A 21,777-nucleotide genomic window follows, 5' to 3' on the forward strand; every position below is an offset into this window, starting at 1 on the left:
CCCGGGACACCCCCGGGACACCCCCGGACACGGCGGGAGCCCCCGCGGAGCCCCCGGGTCCCCGCCGGCAGCTGCGGGGCGGAGGAGCAGAGCCGGCGGCTCCCCCGCCGCAGGGGCCGCGGGCTGCGCGTCCCGCACGGCCCCGCCGGTGACTCATCGCGGCTCCGAGCCCGCCCGGGTATAAATATCTCATTCATCGCCGTAGTAACTGAGGGGCTCACGCTGCTCTGGCGCTGCTGAAAACTTGGAGCCGAGTTTTTGTCCAAGTAGGCAGAAAGTGAATGGAAGGTTGTTAGTGAAAGCTGGGTTTGCCGTGGTTTAATGTTGTGGTGAGGTAGCTTGAAGCTGGAGAGGATCGAGGACCTTTGTGGTGGGTAACTCACACAGTTTTTGTTTCTCTTCCTAGAAGAGAAGTCACACCATTTGCCTAGAATACTCTAATTATATTTCCCAGTAAGGTTGACTACAACCACTGCCCAGATAAACGACCATACTATTTTCCAGTATTTCTATCCATTAAGTGCCACCAGAGGATCAGCAGTGGATGCCATATCGATTCATTTCCAGTAGGGACTGACATGTTTGAACTCAGTAGTTCTCAGTTTATTAAAAACAATCTCTTAGTCATGCTCTCATATACTGTTGGAAAAGTACTCTGAAGAATTTTTATCTCCCAAGTCGATCACGATCAAGTGTCTTGGATAGACCTGCCTGTTATGTGAAGTGTGTTCAGAGGCAAACTGCTGCAAGGTTGAACTAGTCCACACATGCAGGTCTCATCTGAAATCCGTACACAAGCCTCCTGGTAAGGTTGCAGAGCACTTGGATATTTTCCATCTTGTTGATATGGGGTGTGGTTTTTCAACTCCTTGAATTTCGGTACGTTTGGATAAAGAGCACGATGTAAACCTAAGGCTGTAGATACAGCTGAACTGACAGGGGTTGCCTGTTGCAGAGACTGATATCAGGAGGATGACCCAAACCATGAGCATACCAGTGTCAAGCTACCCTAAAAATGATTTGAACGTCATTTTGTTGCCTCTCTAAATTGCCTGTCCATGCTTGAGTGAATGCTTCTGGCTGAGGCCATTCATGCTCTGAAATAACTCTGCAGCACAGGAGGTGTTCTGCTAGAGCTGTCTGGGGTGATTAGGTTTGTAGCCGGTAAGTGAGGCCTGGTGACCCGGGCTATAGGTGGGAAATGCATCCAGCTCCAGCCTGACTCTGTGTTCCAGTGGAAGTGAAGGGCAGCGGTGCTGCTGTTTGTAACAAGAAGGCAGTCCGTGACAGCACCGCTGCTGTTTCTGAAATACACACTGACACTGAACACCTACTATTTTGTTTATAAACATGCAGTGAGATACTTCATGAGGCTGCAGAAGGGCAAGTCTCAGACCTGCAGCAGCCGAATAGGCGCACGATAGATCCGTGGCAGCTGCTGAACTGTTCCCATGGGCAGCGTTGTGCTGCGTTTTGGGGGCTGAATGATGCACAGGGAAAGCTCGATGCACGGTGGCATTTTGCAGATAGGGGCTGAAACACAGCAGAGCCTCATCACTGGGGGATTATATTCGCTGTATTCATTGGTAGCCTTGCTTTGCCCGTTATCCAATGTATAACTCTTCTGTGGATTAGGACGTGACAGACTGCATGAAGAAATGTCAGTCTGGCTGGAACTCCTGTTCTCAGGTCGGTTGAGCAGCTCAGCCCACATGGAACAAGTGACAGCAGGGCTGGAGGAGTAACAAGCTAAGTAAGCTTCAACAGGTATAGCCTTCTGTTCCCCCAAAGCTACAGGAACTGAGAAAGGTGAATTTTTTTGTAGGGAGCAATTGGTAATAATTTTGATCTCTGTAGCTTTTTAAGGGCAATATTCCTGCAGTGAACCTGTTAAACCAGAAGTAACCCTCTAGCTCTTGCTCTGAGACTTGTGGATTCTGTATAATACCTTATTTCCTGTGCTCTGTTGCATCTCCTGTACGAGCTTATTCTCTTAAAGTGTTTCTGGACTCTCTTCCATTTTGCTCCTTTAGTGGAAAGCTCTCCTTCCTCTGATCTGGTCTCTCAAGCTGCATGCCCTTTTTCAATCCCACTCATTCCTGTAAAATGGCCTTTTCTGAGATATTTACAGTATCTGAGTCAATATTTCTGTATGTCTTTTTGTAAACAAAACCAGTAATTCACAGTTTGAAATGAGTAATTAGGTTGCTGTGCTGTGGGCTTGTCTCAAAGGAAAACCAGGGCTTCTGAAGTGCATTTCCACTCGTGACATTCTTTTGTGTGAAGCTGAAGATTTCTCCCATTCAAGTTCTTAAGTCTCCCTTCTCATCTCAGTATAAAACTACCTCTCAGAATATATTGACCAAAGGGATTATTTTTTTTCATCCAAAGCTGAGTTTTGTCATTCTTTTCCCAGGGAAACCTTAGCCACTATTGAAATGCACTGTGGTCTGATTTTCCCTCTGTTTTTTTTTTCCCTCCTCTCTCCAGAGGTGCTGAGCTAGCAAGCTGAACTTTTTGTGAAGTAGGCCTCCCTGTTGCACATGGATCAATGTGCTTCTCTGGAATCTCTTGCTTGTTGTCATCAACTTTTTTTCTGTCATTTTCTGCACTGATATGGAATTATATCTTGAAAAATAATCTTTGTCGTACGTCCAAATTTGTTCTTTGATCCACAGCCTAATTTCTGGATGTCTCTGGACCATCTGTCAGGCTGATTCTTTCAGGAGAGATCAGTTCAGGTTGTCTGGAAGGGCTCCCATGCGCCGTGTAGGCATTGCGGGAAGCACGTTGATTCCAGGGCTGTGGATCTCTGCGGAACAAACCAGAACTGAAACGCGCTGGGGAGCTTTTGCTTTTTGGTGAATGGCATCTTTCCCACCTGGTGATGTGGTGGTTGTGCATGGAGATCTTGTCTGAAGAGCAGATCTGTTGTTAAGGGATCCTAAAGTCCTCAGAGCAGTTATCTTTCTCCCAAATCCCCTTGTTTTATGAAAGTCTCCGTTTATGGAAGCGGCCGAAGGATAACTGTGCATTTTGCAAAAGCTGTGCTTTATCTCTGCTATGATTTCTTACTTTTCTGAAGTAGGATACGGTGCCCATAGAGCATTCTGGGATGGAAGAGGCAACATAAATGTAGGATTACTGCTCCAAGGGAAAAGGGATGAGGGTTGACTTAAAGTTTTGACATTGTTTCCTTCATAAATAAAGCATTACTTTGGGTCAAGCTGCAGGAAAGACACAACTGAAGCTTTCTGGTAAAGGCTTTCAGGCGTTTTCGAAGACGTGGTGCAAGAGGCAGGGCTGCCATAGTACAGTCTTCATGAAAGAGTCCTTTTCTGTTTTCAATACTGAATGAGTTTCAGAAACTAGAGTTTCTAAAGATTAAAGAAAGAACACTTAGCCAATTTTACACCAACTCTTTTCCTTTTGCAGCTTTTAGTTCGATGGGTAAATTTTTCTTTGCCAAGCTACCTACTCACACAGCAACCATGCCACAGCACAGTTCTAGTTCTGTTTATCCTCAGTAACCACTGTACAATTGCTGGTAATCCGAATTCCTCTTCAGGGAGGAGGGATTAGAAGTTAGCCCAGACATCTTGGGCCTTAGCTAGACAGGCCACTGCTTTTATTTTGCTTGCTCAGTTTACTATTATTATTTTTAATTTTCTTTTGCTTGCTCAGTTTACTGTTATTATTTTTAATCTCGATCCATCATTTGCAGTTTGTCCTTTGGGTTTGAAACCTGGCTTTCTCTCTTAGTCTCAAGGCGTTTCCAGCGTAATCGAGAACTCTCTTGAGATGGTCCAACTTCTGTTCCCTGTGTATAGCACTTTGCTCATTCTGACTGCTTTAAACTTTAAACTTGATTTAAATGGTTCTTCTAAGTGCAACTGCAGGCTCACACTATTTAAATTGTCTGGCTCTTTCGGTGTCTCTTTAGTAGTATGAAATTTTTTGCGTGTCTTTCATTTGGACATTCATTCTGATGGCCCAGAACAGGCTACTACTTGGTTGGGAATGGCTCTTTGAAGTCATGGAGAACTTAACTTTCAGAGTTTATCATAAACCCCTAAATATTACTGTTTGATTCGTTAAGTTGATAGCATGTTGGAAGTAGTTATCCAGACTTCACCCAAAAAAAAGAGATAAAACATGTTGATTAATCTGAAACATCCTTTCAACCTGTTGCTTGGCTCTTTTCTCCACTTCATCTTGTTTTCTGAGTTGGTTTTTTTTTTTCCCTTGTCCTTCATGACTGTTTTCAATTTCTCTCCACTGTAGTGTTTCCTGCTTCCTTATTTGAATGTTTGAAAAAAGCAACAAAAAAGAAGAGTAAAACAGGGAGGTTCTTTGGCCAGATGTTGCTGTTAGGTGTGGCTTTCTGGTTTATACTTATTAATGTCTGGGTGAGAAATCCAGGACACACAACCATCTGTTCTCCCAATCCCTACAATAATGTGGAATTTTCTCTGTTGACCATATGTTTTCTGTTGCTGTTGGAACAGTGAAATGAATTCAAGGCAATTGTGGTCACTTTTTCTGCCTTACAACTTTTAAGCTTCATAACAGTGAACCTGAGAGAGCAGAGAACTGGGAAAATATTCATGGGAGGCTTAGGGGAAGAGAGATTCCTCCTCTCTTCTTCAGGGGAGGAGAGATTCCTCACAACCTGTCTTTTTACCTCACACTGTAGTTAAGTAGGTCTTCAGAATCCACCAAGACCTCTTTGTGTGGTTGAGCTGGGAGGTGTTGGGAGGAGGACGTGTGGTGGGGAACTGCTCAATTTACTTTCAGGTGAGAGTTTTTGTGCCCAGGCCGGAGCTGGGCTGGGGCACGGTTGGGTTTGCTCTGCATGGTTCTTATTAAAATAAGAATGCATAGGATATCAGGGCAAAAACCTGGATATTGCTTCCGGATTGTTACGTAATTCCTGGTTATGTAGGAGTTCACGACCTGTTGCAGCCTTACAAACAACCAAAGAAAACCCTCTGCTCTTCCCTTACAGTCTTCCTGGGCTCCCCGGAGTGCTCCTGCCGTGCCCCACAAGGACACTGCCGCCTGCCCGCCAACCTGATGGCGTCCACTACTGCTGTGCCTGTAGGATTCCACTATGAAACCAAGTACGTAGTGCTCAGCTACCTGGGGCTCTTAGCACAGGAGAAGCCGCAGGAGCATCCTCCTCCTCCTCCTCCTCCTCCTCCTCCAGCTCAAGGTAACATTTGCATATTCATCTGTACCATTTACTTGTGTGGCTCTGCTTGCAATTAGTTCTTGGGCTGTCGGCGGAGTGTGAGCCTGATGTTTGGTGTGACACATCTCTTGTTTTATTCCCTGAAAACTGAATTGGATTTCAGTTGAAATAGAAGAGATGTTGCTGGAAACAAAGCTGTTTGTATGTAGATGACTGTTTTAGTTTGAGCTACGTCAGGGCCTACTGGTGTTTATGAAGCAAGTAAGTGGTTTTAGTAGCTGCCTTCAGGCCAGGAGGGATGAATGTATATTGTCTTCATTGAGTTTGAGCCCATGCTTGCTTTTCTGGGGACACAAGTGGAAGTAAGCAGGGGTGAGGTGGTGTTTACCAGCTGAGTGATGGCTTGAGCAATCTCCTGTGCTAAATACTTTTGCCCTATTACATTGAGGCTTCTGTTGTTGTCAGTCAGTGGCAGTGCTGAGACGCGGCCTATGCTGCACCTATTTATTTATTTATTTATTTATTTATAAGAAGTCAAGGACTGCGTGGAGTCAGATGGTTCTTCCAGAACAGGTTTATGCATAAAATAGATTAAATAAATAAATAGAAGGCAAAATAAAAGAAGTTTGGTAGATTGTGTTTGACATAAACCTGGGGAGTGAAGCTTTTCTCCATTTTGTGGTGGCAAGCACTTAAACAATGTTGTTTATCAGGATTGCTTGGGTGACTTGCCACTTCTTAATGATGTTTCAGTCACTAGTAGTTCCTATGATTCAGAACTTATTCTGCTTAAAGAAGAATTAAAAATACCCAAACCAAAGTCTTTAAAATATTTTTTTTGAACAGGCATTTAAGAATGCATACTGTGTCATTTACTGACCTTAACTGTCATGAAGTGAGGAATTCCTGGAAAGAAAAGATTGCATCAAAGTTACAATAGAAATGATTTTCAGTTTGGCACTAAAGCCTATAGCATATGCTGGTTGTATGATACATAATTCATAAAATTAATTTTAGTGTATTTAATTCATAAAATTAGTCTGAGTATATTTAGGATATGTCTGCTACTTCCACTTTGATCTGTGGTCCATGAAAGGAGAGGCACCTTAGTGCCAAGATGCTGTTTCATAAAACCTCTAGTTGAAAAACGTGCTTATTTTAGCAATAATGTCTCATTCTGAATATCCCATCCAGTTATAACTGGGCTGTAACTGGAAATGTATTGAGTACACAGAAAGGTTCAGTGTGGGAGAGTCTGCTTTGTTCTTATAAATGCAAGACTCAGAAAGGAAACTGTTAGTCTTAAAGCTTTTTAAAAACAATTTGGCTGTAGTTACCTTTGAAATATTTGCAAGCTGAGAGGAAACCCTTCAACTGATTCTCATTACTGAAACCTCTAAGCTTCTAATTTGAATTGAAGAGCAATATTAAAGCTTTCTAAAGAGGAAGCTACAAATGCTTAAATAAAAATTTTGTACTCAGGTAAGAGGACTTTAAAGCTCCTGAGTGCAGATAACTATTGAGTCTACATTTCAGATATTGTTTAGATATGTTAGCTTGTGTGACAGCAGGCTGCAGCTGGATTTGCTATTAAAATACCCTAAATCATTGATACTTTACAAATCTGTTCTTTCATCCTTGTTGCTTTAAACCTTCCCTTTTAAACAGGAGGTCTTCCTACATTTTCCCACCTCATTCCCAATACCAGACAGTGCCCACAATGTCTCCTCCCCTCGTCATCTTTCACTGTAAATAGATCTCTCTTTCAGTATTTTTACTGCTTTCTGATCAAAGCCTCTGGATAAAATAGTTTCCCCTTATTTTTAATTTGCCATCTTGTTTCTCACTCTGTTTTGTAAAGCCTTAGAATGGACTTCAGGCTGTGTGGAACCAAGTGCAAACACTTTATCCTTCTGCTTCAGGATTTGTTTCATTCTTTCCTAACTCTCTTTTCCTGGTGCTTTTCTGCTTTCCATGCACCTGACAGCTCTCATTTGTCTGACAGCTACTCTTTAAAAATCCTTTTTCCTACTTCTTCTCTCCTTGCTTGTAAACAAAGAGTGTTTTCCCTGCACTCTCAGGATATGTGTGGCAGCAGCCCTGTGGTTATTTAGAGGTGCTGTATCCATCTTCTCTGACTGCTGAGTAGTTTGTATACAGTCTGTATCTCCTTGTTGTCTGGCACGTGGCTGACGCCTCCTTGCTGTACTCTGCTCCATGTGCTCTATATTCTCCCCTAGGAGAGGAGTAATACCCATAATGGATATTTCCTGCCCTGCTAATACACTGCTGGGACACAGATGGGTGTTACAGCGTGGTCTGAGAACCTGATAAGAGCAAGAGAGATGTGAGAGCCGGTAAATGAAAATGGACAGTTGTTGTCTAAAATCCCGTCATGAGGAGGAAACTTCTGGGGTTTGGTGACTACGACATAGGAGGGTGATAACAGCTTGACATTGCATCGTGCTTGCCAGTGTGTTTTTCAAGCACCATCACTAGTCTGATGATCCCAAGTTCCTCCCATTGTTGATTTCTGTGGCACTTCAAAACACTGGTTAGTTGTCTTTCTACTCTGTATGGCTGAATTGTGAATTGAGAGGATTTCGGTAAAAAGCACCTGTTGCTTAATCTTGTTTTGCTTTAATTTGGTTCCTGTGCTGTCAGACCTGTCATGGGAAAAAAGCAGTAATTTGGGCTATTGCCTCTTTCCTTTTCAGGTGCAGAACACTTCTCTATTTTATGTTTCAGTGAGACATTGACTCTGGTTTATGGTACTTTCCTTTGTTTATTCTTTTTAAATCTAAATGAGCCCTTACTCAGTCTGTTTTCTGAACCCCGTTACATTATAATGGGAGTATCCAGAAAGACTAGCTTTACTTTGCCCTCATAGTTTTAACCTCTTTGGTCTCCCTCGGTGTGGGAGAGTGAGGGACTCCTCTAGAGGGCAGTTCAATGCAGGATCCTGATTGCAGCCTCCTTGTGTCACCTGCTGGAGGATCTTCTGCCTTTCCATTGCATGTGTGCACAACGTAGGAAATAAGGAAATAAGGCACACTTACTTTTAAGGTGTTGTTAGTATTTCTGTACTGCTCTTGAGACTCCTTCTGCAGCAGTTTCCCAGATTTCAAGCAAAGTTTCAACAGTCCAGTTAAACCAAGGAGTGTGTCTGATGGGCCAAAAAACCCAAACAAAAAAGCAATCCTTCCCAACACAAGTTGGAAGTTTCTCTCTTATCCTACCAGAACCAGTAGGAGAGATTAAATGCTTTTGTCCCTTCCTTTCCTCCTCCCATCACCTGCCACAAACCTCTGCCTTCCTGCATTCCTTACTAAAGAGTTCTTTTTCTGATGTATAACTTTTTATTCCAAAAACTCAGATAAGATTAAATCTTTAAGTTACTTGGTAGGTTTCAAGTTAAAACTTCTCATTTTTTGCAGACATAATGTGTTTTGCAAGACTGATGGTTTTCAGGGGGTTTTTATTTAGTGAATAGAAATTCAGACAAATTACACAGAAAATTACCTCCTGTGTTTCCCTTTGGATCTCTTGGTTGGTCTTGACTTTGTTGGTAGAAAGATGCTTCAATTACAAACACTGAAATCACTTTCAGCTTCAAGCAAATAAGGCCAATCTAAGTCAACACCTGATTAGTACTTCCAAATTTTTGTTTAGATCTCTTCTCTTCAATGCAGGGACTGAAGAGAGAACCATCTGTGGTATTCCAGACTCTTGAAGAAAAGATGGTTTTACTGGACAAACCAATCTTTTAGCATTACAGCTCTGTAGTTCTCTGCAGTGGATTTCAGTGCCTCCAGAAGAAAATCCAGCAAATTTAACTGGGAAATGTTTGAGAGATTTTTCCTATTAGTTTTGGCAGAATAGTGATTCTGCATAACAGCCACTTCTGTTTATTAGAAACAAAGTCCATCAGCAATAAATTCTGTTACTTTTTGGTAGGTTTTCGGGTAGGTGGATAGTACCAGTTGCTCAGATAAATTGATAAAACACACAGAGTAAGATCTCACCTGTGTAAGTTCATGTGGTTTGAGGCAACAAGTGAGTACATATATTTAAAATGTGTGGAAGCTCTCAGCTGTCTGTTCATTGGATTGTGGAGAGATGCTTTAGTACTTTTTCAGAACTTTTTGTCATACCTGTAACTACTGGTTCATACACAGAAAATAAATATCAAATATTGGAAAACATTTCTACATTTTCCCCCCTGAAGTTACACTCATTACAGAAGCTTCCATCTGCTGAAATTGTTTGTACTACTTGGTTTTTAAGTGAGTCAAAGTACTTTGTTTTTGTGATTCAGTGAATTTGTATTATAAATACTTCTTTGCACTTCATCAAGGAGGGAATTTTAGTGTATTCCTCTTTTTTAATGTAGTTCCCCGTGTTTTGGTACCATCCCAAGAGCCTGTGGCTATAACAGAGGTTATGAAGGAAAGTAGTTTTTCTGTGTTTTCCTTGACAGAGTGAGAAATCTTGAATAATCCCTTAACTCAGAGAGCATCTGGAAGATTGATAATCAGTGCCACTACTGCATGGTGACATAGATTAGTCAAGAGGTGAACAAGGTTTTGACAGTTTTTCAGTTTCCCTGAGGTGCCTACTATCCACAGTACTTCAATCCAATTATTATGTTCTTTAGACCATTTATCATCTGTTTTGGAATCACTGTATGAAGTGCTGTAGGTAGTTAGTGATCAAGCCATTTTTGTGGTTTCCCACACACGTCTTACAGCTGAGCAGTGTTGAACTGGGTTACTGGGAAAAATGTTTTTTTTTTTCTCTCATTCTCTGTCCCTGTAGGAAATGAAGGTGTTTTTTAGGTGATTTTAGCTTAGGTGATTAACTCATTTGTTAGAAGCTTTCCTCTTAAGGAAAACATGCCTGCTTTGGCTGAAAAAGTACACATTGTAGTCAGACCAGTTGACTTCATGGTAATGAGGAAGCTATTCCCTGAACTGAGGTGAGGAAAGGGAGTTTTTGGAGTGTGAATATGAATTCCCATTTGGCTAAGCTCTGCCTACAAAAAACCAAAAGCAAACAAAAAAAAAAAAAAAAAAAAAAAAAAACCAAAAAAAACCCCGCTAGTTGGCAATGTCTTGTCTCTTTTTGGTTCTTAATATTTTAGACTTTTTTAGGTGTTTTTTTAAGCTAAGCCTTTTCATTAAAGGATAAATATGTTTGTAAAGAGATCTCTCCTTGTAGTTGCCACTGTCCCTTGTTAGCTGCAGTATTTGGCCCAAGCACTGTAGAGTCACATGTGCAGACTCTCCGGCTCTGATGAATGACTTCCCATCCCTCCTCCTCCTGGGATCAAACCTGGGGAACGGGTTAGTCTTGTATTTTTACCAAACTTCTGGAATGGCCTTACCAGTGGAGTTTTACTGAAGTATTACATTTATTTAGTAGTCTGATGGGCAGTGATGTGGTGCTTGATGGACTTCTAGAGCACAGTTTCCTCTTCTTTTCACGTACCTCCAAATACCTGAAAGCCAAAATCTTAACGAGAACACAGTTGTGCAAAATGGAACGTGTATTACATAAATAGAAAGTAGAATGCACTAACCTGTTGTGTAAGACCGTGTAACAGAGGTTTGTTGAGCCTCTGGGTTTGAAAGAGGCCTTAAAAGGGTTGGTTTACCCAAAGCCCACAAGAGGCAAAGCCATTTCTTGAGCACAGGAAAGCGCTCGGTGTTTGTGGCTCTTACAAGCCCCAGGGTGTGACCATTTGCATCATTAAATGCTTCTCATCTACTACAAACTGATTTTGCTGTTTTATTCTGCCTGTTTGCAAACAGACTTGGGATTTGTCTGAAAGAGAAAAAGATACCCCTCAATTAGGACCTTTGCTGTTGGACTGCGCTGTTCTCCAGCACCGTGTGCAGTTTTTGTTGGTACTGGTCAACCTACAGGAGCTGCACAAAGCTGAAGTCCATTCATAATTGAGGGAATAAACAGTGCAAAGTCACTGGTGTGGGAGGGGTAGGGGTTTGATATTTTGGCATGACTGAACAGTCAGGTGCTCTCGGAATCAGCAGCTGCTGCAAAGTTGTGGGTGTTACGAGATGGAAACCATTGACTGCAGCGCTGATTATCTAAACAGCTCTTTTGTACCCTGGCAGCAATGGAATTTCTCTTCCTTCCACTTTCCGGGTGACTTCTTATCCAGTATGACAGCTTGTCATGTGCAATCATCGTCACATTAGTCCCGTGAGAACGGTGCTCTCCTGAACACCCTGGTCCCTTCCGCGCACAGGGGGGAGCGCAGGTTCAGGGAGGAGTTTGCACTTGCACGTACTTGTTGCACTTCACTCAAAGAGGCGACTGAAAGGGACTGACAAGGCATTAACCAAAAGGAGGAACAGTTTGCTCCTCTCTGGAATTTGTGGTTCAGAGTGACAAAGAGAGACTGCTTGGGAAGGGATTTAAGAAGCTGAATGAAGTTATTCTGCACATGTGCGGTTAAGTAAAATGGAATTAAACTGAGTATGCTTTGTTCTTTTAGACTGGTCACAGAAATAAATGAGAACATTTTGCACTGACTTAAGCACACATTGGTTTAGAAATGTTTTGTCTCACAGATATCTATGAGCATTAACACACATTCAGTGGCTTGATTCTGTGGATTTTTAACTTATTTTTCAGTTGCAGGAGACCTTGAAAGTCTCATTGCGCAATGTTTTTTGAAATACAGAAAATGCACAGTGTACTTCACTTGTGTGTAGTTAACTGCACACCTGTGTGTGTTAACTGCTTTTAGGGTTTTTACACACTGTGTTGTGAAAATTAATGGTATTATGTGTCCATTGTGGAGGAAAGGGGCAGGCAATGAACAGTTAAAGAGAGTCCCAGACAGACCAAAGAAAACGGGCTGTAAAACAGTCATTCATAAGACCACCAAATTATGATTTAGTGTCTTCGAAACAGGAATGAAGAAAGATGTGCCAGGAGGCTACGCTGGCTGTTACAGGACTTACCTGAAGATTTGGGTATGAAAACTGTAGCAGTTGGTGTAGGTGAAGAAAGGGTGAGGAAGGTTGGATTGTCAGTATTTGGGTGAATGAGTAAGAGACAGTGGACATGGGGAACTATTATCAGAAACTCAGCCTGGAGGTGGTATTTAAATCAGGGGTGTGAGAGAACATCCCCCCAAAAAATTCTGAGGAACATTCAGAAGTAAGAGAGCTAAGAAAATGTGTTTGGGGTAACCCAGTCACTGATGCTGTTGAACATAACACAGTGCAAGGCTAATGAGGACTGATGACTGACCCAAAACTTAGGGAAGGAAATGGCTGGAAGGGGGATTACTAAGGAAAGGGAAGTTTTGTTGACAATTTTATTTGTTGATTTATTTATTTCAGGAGTAAGTTGATACAAAATTCACTTTTGTATTCCTTTGGATATAACAGAGATCCATTTTATCTCTTAAGTAGGACATTTTAAGGAATGGAATGAAAGGAAGAAGAAAATTTCAGTGGTGGGCTGTTGGTTCAGTGAAGTTTGGTGAAAATAAGAGAGCAGTTAATGGAATAGTTCTTGTGTGTGCCTTAAGAATGGGATTTGAAGATGTGCTTGAAAGCTGATGCAAGAAATAAAGATGAGCAAACCCAAAGAAAAAGCAGCTAAATAGCAAGAGCTCTGTCCCAGACCTCTGATCTTTGCATTAGTACCCATCCCATAAAAGTTACTTGAGTAGTTGCACTGCCTTATATTGGAAAGGCTGATGTTCAGCAGACAGTTGTCTTAAATACCTTGCATTGTTTGGAGACAGTTTTGTGTGTCTATTTTGGTTCAGCATAATGATTAAGATGATTTAGATGGCTGAAACAACTTTTTGTGACCAAATATCCAGAGTCAGCATATGGGATATGTATTCATAATCCCAGTCCATGGCATGTGTACTTCTGGGGATATGCAGCCATTTCAGATTCCTAAATTGTTTGATCAGGAGATGAGAATTGACAAATAACTGACAACTGTGGGGTCCTTTGCCCTTAGTCTTACTTGTGAACCCGATCTTAAATTATTTCATTGTGGCCTGAAATCCTCTTGACCAGGGAAATGATGCACAGTTCACAGATTTCAGAACTGTTCATTTTTCATTTTTTTTTTCATATTTCGGTAGATTCTGCAGGCATCAACATACATTTTTTATTTTGCTACTAAAAATCAAGCTTATGGCAGTCTGCTTTGTTTTGGTGTAGTTTGATGATGACTGTATTCGGTTTAATGGCAGCTTGTTTGTGTGCCTTGGTTTGGGTTTTATCTTAAATTTAAGATAAGCTGGTTTTTAAAGCTGTTATATATTCTGTTTGTAACTTTTTAGTTCTATTTTTTCTTTTTAACATTTAAAGCATCTGTTCTGTCTTGAATAGGCCTGGAAGTTGATGTGTTTCTGGGTTCATGTAATAAGTCCCCTTATGGAATCATACTTGTCACTGTCTGAAACAGAACTGTCACCCTGAATTCCTTAATAATTTAATATTTCAGTATCATGTTCCAGTGTCTACCTTGTTTGAAATATTGAATTGAAACATTTGAATGATTTCTCTGGTTTCTTCTAGGGGCTCAACAACAGCTTATGACCCAACATGCTTTGGAGAAAGAGGCTTTGGCGAAGATCAAAGTAGAAATCGAGGAGGAGCTAAAACGTCTCGATGAAGAAATCTTGGAAGGTGCTCTTCAGGTTTTCCCATTTCAATCCATAATCTCTATGCCCTGTAATGGTGGTTAATTTGTAACAGGTACTCCAGTTAAAGAGATTTTTGAATGCATTGAATCTCTTTACCCTCCTCCCCCCCACAAGATTTCTACACATTGTCATGTGAAGTAAAATAGTTAAACGCCACCATTTGGAGTGGTGGAGCCCAGCCAAAGCAAACAACTGGATGACATTTAATAGGCTACTATAAATAATGAAAAGTAAACAGCCCTTAAGCTGCTGCAGCTGATGGCAGAAGTCCTCAGCAGCCAATATCCCAAGGAGTGTGGACTTAAACCATCAGATTTCTCACTTCCAGCAGGTTTATTTTTTGTGACATGCTTTGATGTGTAGATGTGGCTTTTATAGGATGCCCAGTGAGGGATGACTTGAAAACAGTCTTTGGTTTGCATGTGTATGGCAAATTGGAAATCTGAAGTAGAAAGACTCTAAGTTCATTCATAGAGAGCTTTCTTAGAGGTTTTAAGCAGAGAAGGAAAAGGTTGTATGAACAAAATAATATTTTAAAAAATGATACTCTAGTACTGCTGCAGAGATGTCCATGTGTGGGCAAATTCTAGCACAGAAAAGAGGCTCCCTTACTGCTCCATCAGGGTTGGCATCAGCTTAAAATTGAGAATAGCTGCACATTCAGGAAAGTTACTGGCTGGGATGCAATTGTGAAATAAGAGCTGGAGGGGAAATGCAGCTCAAAGTCATCTGGGGCTCGTAAGTACCACTTTGAGAATGTATTTGGATGTTGTTTTATGATCATGTGTTTTTGATTTGTTCATAACATGCTTTGACTACAGAGCTGTGATTTCTTCATCCCTCATGTAAACTGTGTTAACTGCTGGGATAAGAAATCCGAGACTGTTGATGTTCTTATAGGAATCTATTTAATTTTATTTTGTATACTTGTTTCTCTCAGCATTTACCACTACAGGATTTGACTGCCACACTTCCCCAGTGTTCAGCCCTGCCAATCCAGAGAGCTCAATAGAAGACTGCCTGGCTCATTTGGGGGAGAAAGTGTCCCAGGAGTTGAAGGAACACCTGCACAAAGCACTACAGACCTTGCTTAGCAAGTGAGTTTCCATTTGCTTTTCCAAAGGGAAGGTGTTTCCTTTCGCACTGTGACTGCTGTTGAAATGCTGAAGATGGAACTGCATCTTGTATTGCATTTCTTTCTTTTTCAGTGTTCCTTTATCTGGCTGAGGGTTTTTTTTGTGTTGTAATGTGCAAATACTTTGTGTTATTCGGCCTTTGCAGTAATGTAAATTCTAAAATCTTTCTAAGCTTATTTCATTGAACTTCTGAGGCTGCTTCAGGCAGTTTGAGGTGCTGGTGGAAGTGGCAGCTGCCACTGCCATTGCCAATTAATTTCATGAATCTGGGCTGTAGCCAGATTAACTTCTTTTACCTTATAGTTAAGAGTGGAGCTGAGGGTTGGTTTGTAGTCTGGCTCCTGATGAGTGGGAGAGTTTGCCTGAAAGGATGGTGGTTAAATGCTTTGTGTCCACCCTTCAGGTACACATCTGGAGCAGATGTGGGCCCCTGGGCTAACCTTGGTGCCTTAAGAGCTGTGCTGCCAGTTTAAGCTTGTTGTTTAAACAGCACATTGTACTTGGCATGCAAGTATCTTGATTAATGTCTTTTGAAAATGGATAAAATTGTTGTGGTTGCTTGGTTTTCTGTTATAAATTACCAGCCTGAATTTAATGGATCCACATTGACTACTTGAGGCTTTTCTGAGTGACCTCCAAAATGTGTTTGTAGAGAGCTGGAGTTGGAAGGTGCTGCTTTAGGGATGGTTACATAAATGCAGTTGTGAAGGCAACATTAGCAAACAGCTCTCTGAGCCTGTGTTTTGTGGATTGGTTAAAGTAATGTGGCTCAAAAGAGGCTGAGAATCTCCAGTGCTACTTTTTATAAGAGTTTGTGTAGCTGTTCATGAACTGTTGGAACAAAAAGGTACTGGAAGCCTAGAAATCAACACCTGGTGTAAACTTTGTTGCATGAGGTGTAAGTCTTCCATATATACATTGGAGAGGCATCTCATGCCCTCATGAAGGTAATACCCTTCATGGCAGACTTCTGGAAGATACAAATTTGGAATTCATTCCATCTGCACAAAGGAAGCACCCTTTTACTGAAGGTGGCTGAGCACTGGCACAGGTTGCCCAGAGGGGTTGTAGAGTCTCCATACTTGGAGATTCTCAAAAGCTGTCCTGGGCAGCGTGCACTAGGAGAGCCTAATAGAGCAAGGAGGTTGGACAGGATGTTCTGCAGAGGTCTCTTCCCACATCAGCCATTCTGTGATTCCTTAACTAGCCCATATATTCCTTAACTAGCTCCCTAGCTGACAAGTAGGGGTTGACTTTTTATGACTAATATAATTTAAAACTGACTGTTCAAAGTCAGGTAGGATGGGGCTTTGGGCAGCCTGATGTAGTGAAAGATGTCCCTGCCACTGATCTTTAGAGGTCCCTTCCAACCCAAACCATCCTGTGATTCTATGACCCTGATGTGGAGTTCACACCAAAGGTGCCATGTGACATCTGACCAGAGAGATGAAGATGGTTGTCTCTTTTTCCATGAATCATCCAAGGGAGAAGTGCACTCTGTCTTAAGTGGCAAAAGATAGGCCAGTGTGTTCCTCTAGAAATGGCAGCAGCTTATCTGCCTTTACAAGCCAGGCATTAGTCCCACGTGGCCTTAAAAACTTGTACTTCCTGTCTTCTGAAGAGCTGAGATTCTGAAAAATACCTCACTAACACACTAAAAAACCAGACTGGCAAGGTCTTGGAGTGGTGGAGCAGGAAGTCTTACAACCCATCCTTTTTCTGTGTCTAAAATGTTACATCGAAATAACAGCATTTTAAGTGTCTTAAAGGTTATTGATAGTTGGCTGACTGGCTGACATTGAGGGGTCATAAGTGGTGCACTCTAGGTTGATTCTTTTTGGAAAGTTCCTGAAAGGAGGTCTTTGAAAATTAAGGATTTCTAGCTTGTTGGTAACCTGATGTTCTAGGCTTCTTATGTTTTCTTTGGGAAAATGTTTGCATTCTGAGTAATTTTTTCTTTCTGTACGTACAGACGTACGTATAAAATCTGAAATGCCCGTGAAACTATGTGGCCTTTTTCTAAGGCAAAGTAGAGCTACTGTTTAATCTCCCGAGAATATCCTTCCTGCAGCTGTTCTTGCTCTTCTCATCCCACTGATTGATCTGGATTTGCGTTGTAAAGAACTAACATATCAAGGAAGTTAAGAGAATGCACTTAAAATGACAAACCCAAATTATGTTTTCCCCACTGTGCTTTAACTCTGTTCTTTTACCCATGTTTGCCACAGTAGCGCTGTTCGATGCAATACATATTTATTTCACTTGTATTTTCCTGCTCTCTAACCTGCATATAAACAAGTATTAGGGTTCAGCAGGCTGTTAGGTCATGACAGATTCAATAAGGAGTTTTCTTGTCCAATGCCAGTTAACACTATTTCCCTTAAACTAAAGTCTGAACTTGCCTTTTGTAATGATCTGGCTGCTTTTGAAGCAGTGCATCACTTGGCAGACAGCCTTTATTGTTACTGGTTCTGTATCAGTTGCTGTGTGATCTTGGAGGAAAGAATATGGAAGAGTGGAATTTCATCATCCCGATTCTGAGAAGTAGAGAGGTGATAAATCTAGAATGGAGGTATCTACTGAAATATGAAGGGAGTTTTTATGATCAGAAGTGCTGTTTCTTGCAAATAAAGGCTTCAACTCTAACATAATGTTAATGCAGCCAAGCACTCTGTGTTGGTTCATAGCCCATATTGTTTATAAAATTTTTACTCTTCATTGGCCTCTAGCTCACATATGAATTTCTTAGTGGAATTTTTTATCTTTAAAGTCTGGGACCATAAAAAAATTTTATTCAAGAGCTTAGAAATTTTGTAGCATATCAGAGAGCCTACTTATCTAATGTCTTTTAAGTTGTAGAGTATCAAATTGTTACAAAATTTACTTAATCAGTTAAACAAAACTGTGTAACTGGGAGAAGGTGATGCCTTCCTGACCCTGTCTGGTGCTGGTGTTTTATATCCTGAAACACAAGACTCGTTAGCTCTGGAAAATCATTTGCTGTGATGCATGTGAAAATGTTTTGTTCTCTGGAAACTGAGAATTTTATTTTATTCTTGTTCTTTTGTTTCCTTTTATAACTTTCAGTGTTGGTTTAACTTCTGCAGGCCGGTGACATATCAAGAATATCGAGAGCGCACGCAAGAGGCAGCTGCTCATGCCAATGGATGGAACAAGGTACCAGATAAATGACTTTACCTTGGATATGTCTCATATCTGTTTGATGTCCATAATGGTTTTATGAGGTACAGCTTCACAGAGGGCCCGGAATACAAAGAACCCACTTGGTTTTAGTGTGAAATAAATTGCACTCTCAGAACGTGCACATATTGAGTAGTTTTTAGGTAATTTAGTCAGAAGTTATAGAATGTAAGTATTAGGTCAATCCTCCTCTATTATAGTAAAATGAAAAGTTAGAGATGTTGCTTGACTTTTTTTTTTTAATAATCATTAAACATTTTTAAATTCCCAAGAGACGTTTATTCCCGTAGCAGTTTCGTAATGGAATCTGATACAGATGTTTTCGTAATACTTCTCTACTGTTTTTCTGTTCCCATGTCAGGTTTAAAATACATGTAAAAAAGAGTGCTGAACATGGTGAAAATAAAAACTGACAGTATCTTCATGATATTTAAATTGTTCATAAAACATAAGCATAGTGTGCCTACCTGGATTCCAGAGTAGTTGTCTCAAATGATACAAAACTTCCTTTTAAAGCAATGTGCAAATCTGTAAATGAACTGAACCTTCTCTTTAAAACAAAATGCAAATCTGTAAATGAACTATCTTTATAATACTTTTAATGTAGAATGAGTAGAATTACTCTTCCCAGATTCATCTTTCATTAATCATTCAAATTCATCTCCTTAATCCTTCTCTGATAGGTTCAGTGGGCATCAGAAAAAGAATGAAATGAAATAACTATTTGCAAATTTAATCACAATTTGAGTGTTAAAATTCAGTCTTAAATTTAAAATAGAACAAGAAATCTTTTCCCTCTTTATATTTTTTTTCCAGAAATACTTTTCCTTGACTAGATTTCCCTGCTTACTTCAGAAACTAACCAAGGGTGTGGGCACTCATAAAGCAGTTTGTTTAAACATTGCATGACAAGTTACTGCCCATGGCTCCAGCAATTATAATTGCTTTATGTGTGTGCTCTTTCAATTTGTCCTCTTGTGATTCACAGCATTTTAGTTTAAACAACCATGAAATCTGATTATCAAGAAGGTGGCTTAAGCTAGCACATTTTGCTTTTCAGTTGGTGAAAACTAAAACCAAGCATAAAACCAGTCATTGTGGCTCAGCTGGCAACGGAGAGGGTGGACGGGGCTTGTCAGTGCCCTGGTGCCTCTCAGTCTGCTTTTGGAACCCATCCCTTGAAGATACAGCCCTGGGGAGGTGGAATGGCTGTTTTGGGGGGTTTATGATTCAGCCTCCATTGTGCTACATTTGTGCAGCCCCTGGGGGTGGTGAACTTTGGTCCCCATCACCTTGTGGTTGCCATCAGCTTTGCTTCCCTGTAACATTTGTTGCTACAAAACTTATAGTCCAGAAGCAAACCAGAATGGAAATTTTGTAGACTAGCACAGCATCTGTTGATATTGTTTTCATGGTAGCTTGGTGCTTCAGGAATGCCCAGCAGTTCCTTTAATAATCCTTGTTTTGAGGAGGTGGAATACATTTGTGTTGGTTTCATTTCCTTTTAAATTCCTTTATCATCTTAATCAGAATTGTATTTTGTAACAGAAGACATCTAGATATCTTTCCTCCCATCTCAGCCCAGCTTAATTTTCACTGTAAAGAAGCTGTTAGAAAAATAATTTTAAGAAGCAGCTATAAATAGAGAGAGTGTTAGGTCTAATTAGCAGGCACATAGCAGCAAAATGAGGCTGTGCTGGCCTCAAGTTTGTGAAAATCTGGAGGATGTATGTTTGGGAGAACTGAAGCTTCCTTCCTTTTATGACTGAATAATAAGAAAACACAACTGGCCTGGCAGAACAGAGTAACAAAGCACTCCCTGTATCCTGTAGTTTCTTGGGTGGAGCAGAAATTGAAGATGCACAGGAGCTGTGACAGGAGCTGATGGTTTGAAATTGGGGAGGTGTCATGTTTAGTCATACCAGCTTCCGAAGAATATTCATCATACAAGTGTGAGCAGAAAATAAAGCTGTTATTTTTTCCCTTTAAAAATATGGATATTTTCCAAAGTGCAGTGGTATGTTTGAACTCCTGAACAAATTTGGTTAACTGACTGGCACATGGGATGTAAAGGGATGGTTGCAGTTACTAAAACATGAATACCCATCTGAATGAGGAGATATTGCAGGGTAAGCTAATACATGAGATCATCAGTTCTTCCACTGACATCCCACAGAAGCAAAGTTTATCCACAGACATTAGAAGTGCTGGTTCTCAGAAAAATAAACCAGGAAAATAATTTTTTCCATGTATTTCTCAGAAATTATGGTGTGAAAATAAGAGGCATGCTCTTGGATTCTGTAAAGAAAAAGTCTTCACTTTCTATTTGAAGTAAAGCTCTCAGTAAAATAAAACAAAAACAAAACCAAAACCACCTAAAACAGGGCAAATTATATTTCTGTAATAAATATAATTTTAAAAATTGAAGTACTCCACTGCTGAGTTATGTTTTTTGCTTAAAACTGAATATTCTATACATGCTCCCACTACTGTGCATCATATGAAAGGATAACAAATACTGTTATTGAGAGCCAGTGGAACTGGTGAGTAGGTTAGCAGTCATCTCAGTGCCCCATTCTTACTATTAACAGGGCCAAAGAATAACACAACTCTTAAGTACAGAAAGCTGTTGTTAACCTCTATGGAAGTACTGTGAAGGTAATTTCTTTCACGAATTTAGGGACAGTGTCATGCAAACCTGCTCCAGTTCATTCTGGTCTCAAAGGTAGAAGTGTCAGTAATTTCAGGGGGAGAGGAAAACCAGGTGGTGTTTGTTGGTCTGTGTGGGACTGGTGTTAGAGTTTGAGTTTGGTCCCTCGGTCCTGAGGCTTGCACAGGCTTACTGAATTTGGGAGGAATGGATGGATTAGGTATTTAAGTTGGCAGAGGAAGAAGGCAAGTCATGTTCAGTGTGCCAGCGTTTGAGCTCCCTTCATTTCCCAAGCAGCCTTTTTTTGCCTTTGTTTCTTTTGCCTTCAGCTTACAGTAAATGTCAAATATTTTGAGATCTCAGTGTTCATGCTCTTGTAGAGTTATGTGGGTGTGCCCAAAGCCTCTGAAACATGCCTACCCTTGACAGCATGCTTTTATTTTGGATCCAAAAAGATAAAAGTTTCTTCTGACATCTCACCTCGACTTGCTCCTTACATTTGTGCACTGTGAGCTTGTACCTCTTCTGCCTCTGAGTTGAGATCAATTGCAAGAAACTCAAAAAAAACCCCAGACTTTTAAAATTCAAACACCATCTTGCTTTTAAAATTCAAGCACCGTGACATTCCTAGTGAAGTGTTGACAGTTACCAGCGTTTGCTGTTCATCACAGAACAGTTCTGTAACCTGTCTGCCATAGTATAGGACTCTCACATTTGTTAGTCAGCTGGAACATCTGAAATTTATCAGGTAACAGGTATTTTTTGAGTCCTGTCTGGTTTCAGTAGTCCACCTCAGTGAGACACCACCATGAATTTAGTACTAATCTCAAACCCAGCCTTACTTTTCCTATTTGTCTTCCTCCAGCTTTTCATTCTAAGGTGTGATTTC

The 21,777-nt window shown here is 40.8% G+C and overlaps 1 protein-coding gene across 1 annotated transcript in view; it reads left to right on the top strand.

Moving 5' to 3' along the window:
* Positions 1-248: 248 nt before the first annotated feature.
* The window catches only part of BCL2L13 (BCL2 like 13), a 40,807-nt gene continuing 19,278 nt past the window's right edge, over positions 249-21,777 (top strand). Inside the window, exons 1-5 of the mRNA XM_017804746.1 lie at positions 249-266; positions 5,009-5,215; positions 13,774-13,884; positions 14,842-14,998; positions 18,145-18,214. Coding sequence (XP_017660235.1) covers positions 5,077-5,215; positions 13,774-13,884; positions 14,842-14,998; positions 18,145-18,214 — 477 coding nt within the window. The 5' untranslated portion in view covers positions 249-266; positions 5,009-5,076. The remainder of the gene's footprint in view (positions 267-5,008; positions 5,216-13,773; positions 13,885-14,841; positions 14,999-18,144; positions 18,215-21,777) is intronic.

The sequence above is a fragment of the Lepidothrix coronata genome, unplaced genomic scaffold (assembly GCF_001604755.1).
Source record: "Lepidothrix coronata isolate B3197 unplaced genomic scaffold, Lepidothrix_coronata-1.0 Scaffold10, whole genome shotgun sequence".
In the NCBI taxonomy this organism is placed as follows: domain Eukaryota; kingdom Metazoa; phylum Chordata; class Aves; order Passeriformes; family Pipridae; genus Lepidothrix; species Lepidothrix coronata.